Source organism: Zootermopsis nevadensis, unplaced genomic scaffold, assembly GCF_977971745.1.
Source record: "Zootermopsis nevadensis isolate Lab colony 2312 unplaced genomic scaffold, Znev_1.0 Znev_ptg000023l, whole genome shotgun sequence".
Taxonomy (NCBI): domain Eukaryota; kingdom Metazoa; phylum Arthropoda; class Insecta; order Blattodea; family Termopsidae; genus Zootermopsis; species Zootermopsis nevadensis.
The window spans coordinates 4,944,755-4,958,008 of NW_028259155.1; the positions used below are offsets into that span (position 1 = coordinate 4,944,755).

General features: G+C 36.1%; 2 protein-coding genes across 8 annotated transcripts in view; one reads left to right on the forward strand and one right to left on the reverse strand.

Annotated features, from left to right (window-relative positions):
* The window catches only part of LOC110831135 (uncharacterized), a 30,930-nt gene extending 22,971 nt beyond the window's left edge, over positions 1–7,959 (forward strand). For both annotated transcript variants that reach the window (XM_022066785.2, XM_022066784.2), the window contains exon 2: positions 2,348–7,959. In XM_022066785.2, coding sequence (XP_021922477.2) covers positions 2,423–6,652 — 4,230 coding nt within the window. In that variant the 5' untranslated portion in view covers positions 2,348–2,422 and the 3' untranslated portion in view covers positions 6,653–7,959. The remainder of the gene's footprint in view (positions 1–2,347) is intronic.
* Positions 1–13,254, reverse strand: part of LOC110831136 (uncharacterized) — a 162,661-nt gene that overhangs the window by 41,924 nt on the left and 107,483 nt on the right. Inside the window, exon 2 of one of the 6 annotated variants that reach the window (XM_087354345.1) lies at positions 701–857. The exons of the other annotated variants lie outside the window; for them this stretch is intronic. The gene's annotated coding sequence lies outside the window, so the exon portion shown is untranslated. The remainder of the gene's footprint in view (positions 1–700; positions 858–13,254) is intronic. 6 annotated transcript variants of the gene reach the window in all.

Below are 13,254 nucleotides of genomic sequence, written 5' to 3' on the forward strand. Positions count from 1 at the left end.
ATATTAAAGCTCTGTAACTAATTTTATCATTACAGATTTTTATATTTTCATGAAAATACGATTCTTAGTGGACTAGCGTTTGTACTACATAATATGAGTTAGTTGATATGTATGGCAAATACTTAAATTTACGTTATATTATAATCAAGATGAACTATTGTATAAATCTGGATGAATAAGAATGGCTAGACACTTAGTAGATGATATATGAATATAAAATTATAACTCGTAAATTTAAAGAGAAAGGACAACACGGAAGACCTAGGTATAGATAACATAATAATATTAAAATGGAAAAATGAAATTTCTCACAATCATACGTGCTTCATTCTTATTAATTCAATAATAAATAAATTTTAGTTAAGATTACAAATTGTAAAGTTTTGTTTCATGATTATACTTAAAATATATCAAAATATGTTCAATTTACTACTGATTTGTAAAGATGGAGTTTAATACTGCATTTCTGTATAAATTCGCTCTCAAATTACTAACAAAATACTGAGGGAAATGTTATAAAGATTTCGATCATGTAATTAAAAAAAAAATAATGAATTTGTTGACTCGTTAATTAAACCATTTATCGCATGGAAAATATAATGACGATGCATGAACTACAAAGGTTACTCAGAGCTCCTAATACATTTTCCTGGATTATCAGTCAGGATTGCTGTTTTATGACGGGATTCGAAACACTTACCGTCTACATACGAGTCACACGTATTATCGCTGTATTATCGGAGCCTAGATGAAGACGATCATCTATGGTCGATTGGTATATTTTAAGTCGACTACACTCGGCCTGTTATTGGCGACTTTCAGGGCAGTAATCAGATTAAATCGGAAGTTAACAAGACCTGGAAGGTGGAATCCGAAACAATAAATTAATTTCTGACTAATAAAAGCTAAATGTTGTCACATTTCCTTCTAAGACTAAGATAAAATATTCTCCAACGGCTTGTGTGAATGGCTGATTCGTTATACAAATATATTTTTAAACATTCTCGATTTCCTGGAGGTATTTATGAAATACTCGATAAAAATAGTTTGTCTTCTGTGTTGTAGCGCCGTGTAGTCTCATAGACGTTTACCGACGTCTCAGAGATCCTTGCTGCCTCCATAATTAGGGCGACTGTAAACTCATTCATTCACTTTACTTATCACCCATATGACGGAGGCAGCAATGACCTCTGAAACGTCGGTAAACTTCTATCAGACTACACGGCGCTACAACCTATAAGGCAGCCATCTTCCTACTCATCTCAGTGAGAAAGAAAGCTGTCGAATATCTTCACTTTATTATTATTATTATCGTTTATCAACCTTAACAAGATTCGAACGGCGTACCTCCATATGCAAATCCACAACACGGTAGGATTTTTGTTGGAAAGCCTGAAGGGAAGAGACGACACGGAAAAATTGAGGCAGATGGAAGGATAATATTAAAATGGATCATAACGAAATGATGTTACTGAATGTGAATTTATTTTTTCTGTCTACGTCTCATCCTCATTGATCTGATAACACTAATAATAGTTTCGAAGAGTACAAATTACAGAGTTCCTAATTGTGTAATTGTCTCCAACCTTCTGTAAAAAAAAAAAACTTTAGGAAATGATAAACATTTCAGAAATACGATGTCATCATTATAGGTATAAATAAAATTAGAGATTTATTTAACAATTTCGAATATTATTTAGGGTCTGATGAAGCCGGAGCAGACGGAGACGAAAGCTGAAAGCTAGGAGAAAATAAATTTCTAAATAAAATCTCAGAAATATATTATTCGAGACGAGTACCCTTAAGAGATTTAAGAGGGGTTTCAAATAAGGATCAGGTACTGTCCTACAGTAAGAAATATATCCCAGAGACAGTAATATTTAGCTCGATCTATTTGTTTGTTTCTTTAAATATCTTTGGTTCTACATTCTTTTGCTTTCATTCCATCCCTGAAGCTAGTGACGTAGGCTAAAGTCAATTTAATCCCATGAACTTTACATTGATACTTACAGCGATATTCTAACCCCTAGATCCAGTTGTTAAAAAAGTATCATATAAAGATTTCTGTCTTCTGGGTTATTGCGCTGTGTAGTCTGGTCGATGTTAACCAACGTTTCAGAGGTCATACTGCCTCCGTCATCAGGGCGATTCATCGCCCTGATGACGGAGGCAGTATGACCTCTGAAACGTTGGTTAACATCGACCAGACTACACAGCGCAATAACCCAGAAGACAGAAATCTTCATATTCACCGCTGTGAGAACCTCAAGTCTTACAAGTATCATATAACTGATAAATAAATAAGCAAATTCAACATTGGCTTTTCTAATATTGATGCTTGTTACAGGGCTGTAACCAACATTATGCATGAAGACCAACAGTAGTGTATAACCTTCAAGACGATAACACCACACACGACAAGATGACTTCCGCCGTTGTTGACTTAACTGCTGCTGCAACGGGAAATGGAATCAAAGACACGGTGTACAGCTACTGTGAAGATTCATCCAATTCCAGTGACGAACCAGAACACCACCATTACGAGGACAAAGCGCTGGACAACGTCACCGAAACTCCAAGCTGTAAGCGTCCATTTCAGGACAGTCCGACAGAACCCGACCAATCACAGGCCAAGAAAAGACGGAAACAATCGAAACCAGTTCGTCTCTTTTCGCTCACAGAACCACCCAGTGAAGACGAAGTTGAAGCCAGCAGTGAAGGTAAGATTCACAGTGAAGTGACATCAAATTCAACCCATAAGGATACGAAACTACAACTGAATCACACGTCCGAAAATGACTCGGATCTGGTTGAGATACACAATCATAATTCTTCACAATGCCTTTACTGTCCAGAGATTTTACACTCCAGTGAACATCTCAAGTTTCACACTGAGGACGGATATTTTCAAAGTAAGTTACAACACACGGTAGGCTTCGATAATTTACTAAGCGGGAAGGCAGAAATACCACTAAACCTTTCCCATTTACCAACCACAAATTCGACTTCACCTACAGATTTCGTAATGGGTTCTCTAATGTCTGAGTTCCGAAATAAATCTAATGATATAATGTATGGGACCAAACCACCAGTAGCATTACCACAGACTTCAGATTCTGGAAATTTTGGAACCTTTGTTGATAATAAAATATCTGTACCTGGTTACATGCCATTGGCGCCACATCTGATTTTACCAATCATCTCACAAAATTCAGGGCTTAACTCAACTTCCTCAGTCACCAAACCCCAAGGCCAAACTCCCAATACAATTCAAATACGCATATTTAATCCAGATGCGTTTTGCGAACTTTGTAATAAAGAATTTTGCAACAAATATTTTCTGAAGACCCACAAAGCAAATAAACATGGCATATACGTCGATGGTCCTATAACGACAATTGGTAGTGCCGTAATTCCTGCAACCCAATACCAAACTCCATTGATTCAGAGTAATTTAAATATTTCACGAATTACACCACCCACGCCAGTGACACCAAACCTCAAAACCCTTACAGCTACTCCAAAAATATCCGAATCTGTGATCATGAACCAGATATCTGGAAACGGACAGACGAAAGCATTTTGTGATATTTGTCAAAAGAAATTCTGCAACAAATATTTTCTTAGACGCCACAAAGCAAAAATTCATGGGATTGATGACGAAACACTAACACCGTCAGGAAATGCAACGTTCTTGAATCTACCAGACAGCATTAGAAAGTTAGATATAGAGGAACGGGGTAGTGCATCTGCCGGTTCAGATACCGGGTCCATCGTCGTAGAGGCAGTTTCCAACGACATTTCTGAGGTACAAGAACTTCGTGTGGACTTGGAAATAAAACGCAGTCCAGCAAACTCCATCACAGACGAATCTGCAGAAACATCAAAGGTAAAAGAAGAATCTGAACAAGAATCAGAGGATGGGCGTTCCGTTGGAGAATGTATCGAAAATACCTCAATAAAATCCATCAAGAATTCTCCGATTCCATCTCAACAAAATTCCAAAGATATCGCGTTATCACCTTCAGACAAGTTACGAAAGTTAGGTGTCATTAATGCCGATGCGTTCTGTGAGATATGTTGCAAGGAATATTGTAATAAATATTTCTTAAGGACGCATAAGATGAAAAGACACGGAATATATATTTCAGACGGTGACGGCAAGGCCGTGGGTACCAGCAGTACTCCATGGAGTCACAATCAGACGAGTCCATTGAATTTAATTGTAGGTGAGCAAAGTACCAATAGTTCAGATTCAGGTGAGAAAATACGAAATGATTTCTCTGACAGCGATGATCCAGAATGTGATATCTGTGGACGGCGGTTTCAAAGTTTCTATCTGATGCAGGTACATCGAGCATATTTGCACGTTTCCGAACTCGAGAGGAGAGGCATACAAACAGATTTAACCGAGCTCGATGAAAAAGTTCAGGATGACGTAAAAGCTAATTGCAGTGACGAAAACTTGTCTAAAAAGACAGTTGAATCTACGTGTGAAACTGTATCTTTCAATAATAATAATGTCGGTAACAGTAATGATGGAAAAGACACCATTAGTGAAGATCTTCAAAAACTTCAAACCATGATATTACAATTGAATAATCTCAATGTAAGTAAAATGACCACTTGTAAAATTTGCAGCAAAGTATCTGAAAATCATTATTGCCTTACAGCACATATGATGACGGAACACGGAATTTTAATGGAGACTCAAAATATCGATGAAAAACAAAAAAATCCATCATTGGAACAAACTGACATACCTCCTCTAATAGACACACAGACGTATTGCTTTTCGTGTAAGAAAGACTTCTTTACCCATTATCAACTTAAACAACACGTCGAAGAATTTCATAACAACTGTCCTGTTTCTACGGGAGCAACTACATCGAATACGATGATTAACAGCTTGATTAAGGAGGAGTTAGACAGTAAGTCCCCACAAGAGACTCATATTCCACCTGTAAATATTGTGGGATCAGACAAACAAATTTCTATGACACCAACGAGCAGTTATTGTAAAATCTGTAACAAGGGACTGTGCAATAAATACTTCATGAAGACTCACATGCAAAGAATGCATGGCATTGAGATAGAAAACGGGGCACAAATCGGTGGCGTAATATGTGACATCTGCAACAAGGAACTATGTAGCAAGTATTTTCTCCGGGTTCACAAACAAAAACTCCATGGGATTGTTGAAGACATGTCCATGAACCACACCTCAAGGGACAATACCAATGGACCCAACGTGCAATATCAATTAGAACCTGATCAGGCTTTGAAACCATCCGAATTGAGTGATCTGAATCACCGATATTTCAGTCACTTCACTGAAGTTTGTTCAATATGCGATCGCCGCTTTCGAAGTACAAAGTGGCTTAAGGCACATCTCTTAAGCGATCACGGTGAGAATGGAATACAGAAATGGAAAGATTTGGAAAATCAATATCAATTAATTTCCCAACAAGAAAAACATCAGTTACAGACAATAAGTAGCTCTGGGATAATAAATCATTCATCTGTCCCTCCAGGGCCCACTTACAGTCCCACTTTGAAGATACCAAACAGTTGGAGTACTCAAGATCATCATCGATCATCACGACCGTCCGCCATGATGCCTATGGAAGGAACAGTCGAAACAGGTGGACATCACGTTTTAGCAAGTCTTTTTGGTACCGGAGATTCGTCATTAAAAAGCTATAATTGTTCCTACTGTCCATTTACGACACCCGTTCTAGCTTTTCTGTTTATCCATGAGAGATCCCATACAGGACTGCCAACACAACAGCTGCCTGACCCAGCAAAACCTTTTCAGTGTCCCGTGTGTCTTCAGAGATTCCTCCAGGCCGACGTATTCCAACATCACGTCTTGACTCATCAGTTCTCAGGCGTGTTAAATCCTTTCCCTGGCCCATCTCCACTAGCCTCTTATCAACCCCAAATTGGGAACTTACGAGAACAAATTAAATTTGTTCAACAACAGTCTCCAAAGAATGACGAAAACGTAGAACGTACAAAGACAGAAGACAAGTCCGAATGTGAAGTTATCGAAGAAGATACTAGCAATACTGGTGGGGGGAGATACAAGTTTAGGTGTTCGAAGTGTTTTCAACGTTTCAGATCTCGAGAAAATTGCTTGGCGCATATACAAAACAGGCACATTTCGAATTCAACCGACAACCTCGAAACAGTACCTTCCAGTTCCGTTGAGACAACTGCTATCAAGGTAACTCCAAATGGTTTATATAAATGCACTTGTTGCGGATTCTCATCACTACATATGGTAATTGTGAAGAAGCATATCAGAAAAGATCACACGTCTGAAATCAATCAGTTCGAAACACGGCAAGAACCAGAAACAGAGGAGTTATTAGAATTAAAAGACTTTGCCACGGATGAAGTAAAGAAAAAGTTACAAGAGGCAGTTAGAACGTCTCAGGTCCCAGCTTCTTACGCCGTACCTCAAAATCAAACGCCTTTTTTGGATCAATTCATCATGCAACCGTTTCTTCTGGAAGAACCCAATGGATCGCGAAGTTCTGAACAACTCCAACTGGACCGGAAGTTTGTTCCTTCACTCGTATTTCTCCCTGTCAAAGAGAAATTATCCGAGCCCTTAACAGTCTCCTTTACACTAACGCCAGCTTAGCATTCGAGGAAATCACAAAATATAAATTGTACTTTGCGTTAAAGCCTATCAAAATGGCGGAGAAAGCTACACCTGTGATTTAGTTTCCAAAGTGTCTGTATGTGTATTATTGTGTTTTTTTTCCCCTTTGTTTGATGAATTGGTATATTTCACAGAATACCATACATCATCAAAAAGAACATTTTTAAAAGACTGAGTCAAGTCCGTTTTAGGTTCCCAGTTTATCGAAGGACACACTATTGTTGCAAAATAAAATATGAGGTGATGTTTTCAAAGTTCCTATTGATCTCTCATAGACTGGGAACCCCACTGTATCATCGCCTAGCTTGCTCAAAAAAAAAAAAAAAATCTGAAAATTTCCTGACTTGGATGACAAAAAACAGCAGTGTTCGTGGATTCCTATCTTATTTCATGTCATATATATATTTATCCTAAAATGACTTCCAAGCTGTCCTTAAAACAAACTCAGGGTTTCAGAGACAGAAGTACAATCAATGTTCGACAGACATCTTCGCGAACAATTACCCTGTGAGACGGCTGTACCGACAGACTTGATTTCAAAGTGACCGACAGAATGACAAACATTGTTTTCGTCAGTTCCAATCTATCGGAACTGGCATCCCTAAACTAGAGGAGAAATATTTTACAGTCAGTAGCGTTACATTCTCCTACCCTCGTTTTAAACATGTTATATTATATATTCTAATATCATACCTCATTGTCAATCAAAATATTGAGTCGAAGCGGACAGGGGGTACTGGTTGTTATGGCCAATGTTGTTTTTGGGGCCTTCCCCTGCTCCTAAACTTCGGCTCAGAATACATTCAGGGAAGAATTTAATATTTAGAGACTTGTATAAACAGAAACGATTAATGTGTATTATTTATATTAGATAAGTTTACTAAATTCCTATTCCAATGGATCTATTTATTATTATATGGATAATGAAAAAGTCTTGGTGAGTGTGTTAGATTAGTATGATATTTGTGTAGATAAATATCTTTGCACGTCCGCAAATGCCATCTGGTGCCACTTGGACCCAGCTGACTTAAGTGCAAATCGTCGAATTATCGAGAGGAACATTCCAGGCAGAAAATATTTCTGCTTCGTATTTTAAGTTAGATGTAATGGAGTTGAAAGTACATTGTCTTTCTAGCATGTGCGTAATATTACACTGTGGTAAAACGACTATAGATATATGACAGCCACATCCGAGCCAATTAGTAAAATCTAAAATGAAATTAAAGTTCCTCACAATTAAAGTACAATATTGCTGATCTTATGTGTGCCTTTGAAATTATCAACATCCAAGCAGTTTCTTCCATAGTCATGCATTATCCTCTATAATGTAAACCATTATTGCATTCTAGTTTACAGTAGAGTACATAAAGACTTTTATTTGAAACATTTAGTCTAACAGAAAAATAATGCCTTACTCAATTCTCTCATAAAAAACAGGCAAATTAAATCTGTTTGCATGTAAAATTTAAAGTTCTCACGGCAAATGTCCGTGTTGATATTCTTGGTTGTAACCACGTGTCAACTTATAGATGGATACCGACGTTTCAGAAGAAAACATTGTCTCAATTTCATCCCTTTAAATGGAGGCAGTGTTCTTCCGAAACGTCGATATCTAACTGAAATTCTACGCGGCGTTAAGAATCAGAAGACCAATGATGACATGTTTACATCTGTATGCTGTTTGCTTCTGGCCAATTCTGTAATTTGTAGCACCGTGGTATAAGTTTACGGACGTTTCAGAGATGCCTCTATCATCAAGCAATCGCCTATGAGACGTCAGTAAGCTTTTACTAGACTACAAGGTACGATAACCCACAAGACAGCCATTTTAATCTCATAATATTATGTTGTAAAGAACACAAAATATTGCTTCAGAGAGTATTATGTGAGTCAGATTGAATAATTTACTCGGATTTAAACACAATTTGTTAGATATTGTAGATGCGTCATATTGTGATTTATTTAAATAGTATTAAAAATATATTAAAATTAGCCGTCAATCACAATACAATATAATTAAAAGATTAAAATATCATTTTACGTTCCCTATCGAGTACTCGATTTACATGTGGAACATACACGACATGTTTCGGCTATATATAGCCATCATCAGGTGTTATGTATATAAACTTTTCACTGAATTACTGACAAGGATAAGAACATCATAAGAAAAATGAAAACTAAAAAACATTAAAAATCAGTAAAATATCAGTAATTCAGTGAAAAGTTTATATACATAACACCTGATGATGGCTATATATAGCCGAAACATGTCGTGTATGTTCCACATGTAAATCGAGTACTCGATAGGGAACGTAAAATGATATTTTAATCTTTTAATTATATTGTATTGTGATTGACGGCTAATTTTAATATATTTTTAATACACAATTTGTTGTAATACTCTTCATTAATTGGTCACACCAAACGTCGAGGTAGGATGATAAATATTCCTGCACTGTATTTGAGACATAACGTGTTCAAATCTCTGCCAAGCGACAGGTTTATCCGACTAACTTTTTTAAGCGGCTTCCCTAAGTCTTTCCAGGTAAATTCCATGATAGGTATTTAAATTAGGCCACGGCTGCTTCCTTCTACATTATTTCAAATCATTTATTCATTATTTATCTTGCCATACGATAATATACAATTTTAAATGTTCACAATTTCCTTAAATATATCATAATTAAATAAACAGTAGAAGAAATCTGCCAAAAAAAAATTTAAGATCGTACATAAATAATCCCTGCATTTGGCTTAAAATATCAGTATACTTTTAACAAAAATCTCTTCAAAGATATTGGATCACTTATGTAAATGACTTATTTCTAAGATTTCTTCGATAAGATCAGTATAAAACTCTGACTCTGTTTCAGCTTATGTGTTAAATTACGTTCTCCCAAAGCAGATCAATACTATATTTTCCTCCGACCACTTCAAGATCAGATAATATTTAGTACAGTAAAACCTCTCTAAGTTGGACACTTGTGGTTCCACGAAAATGTGTCCAACTTACAGAGGTGTCCAAGATACAGAGAAAGATAAAAATCAGATTGTGGTCTATTTACTTACATACACTAACTACTGTAGGCTTACTTGAATTAAGAATTAATGACAATAGTATTAATAATAATCTTTTGAAGCCCACTCCCATGCATTGCCCATTACACCCCCAGCCTCAATAACATTTTCTAAAGTTAATTCCACTAATTTTCGCCTCCCCGTCGCAAAAACAAAAATTCCATTTTTGTTAACACAGTCTGAACTCAAATGCAAGCGGAGTTAAAATTGTGTCTTCTGCAATAGTGTAGTCCAGTTAAGGGTTCAGCAAAAGAATGGTTAAACACTTGCAATGCATTCCAATGCTGGGTTCAACGTCCATAAGACAATCCTCTAGAGAGGAGGCATTCATCAGTCAGAAATTCAAAATAACAAAATATGCAACTGAAAAACTTTCCCTCAAAAGCATCGAAGTTAAGTGCATGAACCTGTCCAACTTACAACAAAAGAGGTGTTCAAGTTCCAGGATAAAGGGGTGTCCAAGATATAAGGTATTGTGGACATGTAAAATTATAGGATATTCGCCGGTTCCAATTAAAAGTGTCCAATATAAAGGGGTGTCCAGGATATAGGGGTTTTCTGTACAAGACTTTAAATGCAATACGTAAATTCACTGACATTAATATAAATTTCTCGATTCGTTAGATGACGTGAATACACATAGCGTATCTATGGGCTCATATCGATATTAAGCTATCTTATCGATTAAAAATTTTATGAACCTAAATATATAGCACGTTTTATGGAAACAACTGTAATATTTAGATAATTTCATAGCAATAGTCTACTGTACTGAATTCGGATAAGTACTTGGATTATATATAAATAATATACATTCAATTCTTAATAATTAGACTAGCATTTCGTTCAGAATTGGGACTAGAATATAATTCTAATAAAATATAGATTCTCGATATGAAAATGTGTCGAACATCTTCTAATGTGTACGTCTATACGATTTAAATATATTCCATCATTTTAGTTTCAGCGTTCAAATACGTTATATAGATATCAAGTTAAAATACTACAAAACGTCTTACCTGGTTTAAATTGCAATATTAAAAATTAAAGAACGTTGTAATTTAGAAAGACGATCGATCTAATATAAAATTGCATTTATATGTAATTTGAATGTAACATTACAATACTTTTATTTTAATCGATAATTATCTGTAAAATAAGACTAAATCACTTCTCAATTTTCTAAAGACAAAAAATTCATTGGCTTCGAAACTATTTAAGCAGGGCTACGTTGAAGTTAAAAAACCTAAAAATTACACATAAAAAGAGTAAGCTTAGATTTTCAAAGCTAATGTCGTGAATCGTTTTTCTTGTACTGATATTGTCAATGTTGACACGACAGACAAATGATCTTGGAATCCAGTTTGTAACCCCGCAGAAGGAGAAAGAACATTTTTCTAGTAAATTTGGTATCCAGAGTCAAGAATGTTTCTGATGTAAGGAAATGATAAATTGATATAACAAGAGGTTTACATTAAGAAATGCGAGACACATTCACAATTTCCCTCTGAAAATCAGATTTGATTTTTTGTAAATCAGTTCATGTCACGTTTCTCATACCACAAGACTCGATTTTAAATTCGTAATTCGAATAATACCTTCTTTTGTAAAAGACATGTCTATTAAGCTCGGATACATTTTATTCGTAATGTTTAATTTTCCTTCAGTCGGAGGAAGTCACGGGAGGTTGGATAAAATCACGTAATTAACATCATATTTGTGTTATTAACCACAATAGGTTTATCAAGTCATGGATTATACGATAGGTAACACGTATGGGGCAGATAAAATTTGCACAGGCCTACATATAGAAATTGTAGTAGGAAAATCTAACGAAAATTAAACTTCGAGTGTCATAAAAATTCTTAAGAAGCTAAGCGACTACCAGTTTATCAAATCTAAAACTTCTTGACGATAGTGAAGAGTCAATTGAATAGAAATTTACTTGGATATTATCCATCGTCTAGTAAATACAAAACGTAAAACGACGTTTCGGAGATGGGACTCTATCTCCGTCTTCAGGTTCCTACACAGTTGGGCCCACTAGATAGAGCTATTCCCTATCTCCGAAACGTCGTTTTACGTTTTATATTTACTAGACGATAGATAAAATCCAAGTAAATTTTTATTCAATTGACTACAAGTTTCCTAAAAGGAACTCTGCTCCTAAATAATACTAAAAAGTAACATTTCCTAAATATTAACTTAAGTCAATACAGCGATTTATTTTCATGGTTATGGTATCGATGTTAATTAACTTGTTAAGGAGATTATCTAAAACATTAATATCTTAAATAGACGAATTAGTGCTCGGTTTAAGTAGATTACTGTATTATCGGCAAGCGCTGTGCTCACAATGACGTCATCATTGATCGAAGTCATACGGAAGCGCGCGTTTCAGGTTGCCAGGATGTAATATCAATTTCGAAGAAGAATGAGTGACTTAGGCTACTATGGACATTTGTACAGCTTCTCATTTCATGTCTGCCTGGACTACGAATGCCGTCTGATCAAGCCATATATGCACGTTAGCTGGCCAAACTGGACGGCCTTCCGAAGAGAAGATCTTTGTCTGTCATGTTCTTCTTGTTTTGAAGCCACCACTTTCTCCATTTCTCTTTCATTTCATCTTTTTCTTCTCTCCTTCCCCTTCAATACCAACTGCCCCTTCTTCCTCCGCCACTATCCACCCTTCAAGAACCCAACCCATTCCGCTGGGACAAGGAGGTTATGATAGGACTGGAACATTCTAAATTTAAGATGAAATATATAACAAAATCCTCGTATTAACAATCAAAATCCTTAATCAGACGCTATAATAACTTAAAACATTAGAATTTCCTTTCAAAAATTTAATTTATTGAAACAGTTTAGCCGGCGCAGTGACCACGCGCGACCGTGGGTTCGAGTCTGTGTTTGTATAGGTAGAGGCCTTGCGTCAGGCTGATCACTCATCCAAGGAGTCCTATCATTGTCCAAAAAAAAAAAAACAGATCAATCCTCCAAGAGAGATAAAAACGTAGACTCTGCACATGCTGGACAAATACTAATGAAGAAAGAAAATTATTGATACAGTTTATAATAAAGTATTACAGAACCGTTTGAAAATAGTCACGTCTTTAAATATTTTAAAGAAAATCAAAAATAAAACTATTGCCATAACTGAGCACAACTTCATGAAGACGTATCGAAAAATGGATATATTTTTAACCTCGGCAATGTATTTAAATGCGCTGTCATCTTTATATTCCTATCGGTTTGCCCCAAGGAATATGGGTCTATTAATCCCACTAGAAGTCCAGGTGGGCCACGAAAGTGGTCTGAACGTCGCGGTGGTAAATACCAGGTCACCCAATCCTCAGACAGTCAATTTGAGTGTGTGCAATAGAGACTCGTCCTTCAAGAACCTTAGGCTATTACATTTTCACTGTTGTTAGTGATAACTGTAGCAGTATTTCCAAAACTGGTTTGACACGAATCCCGATAACACCGCACGCACA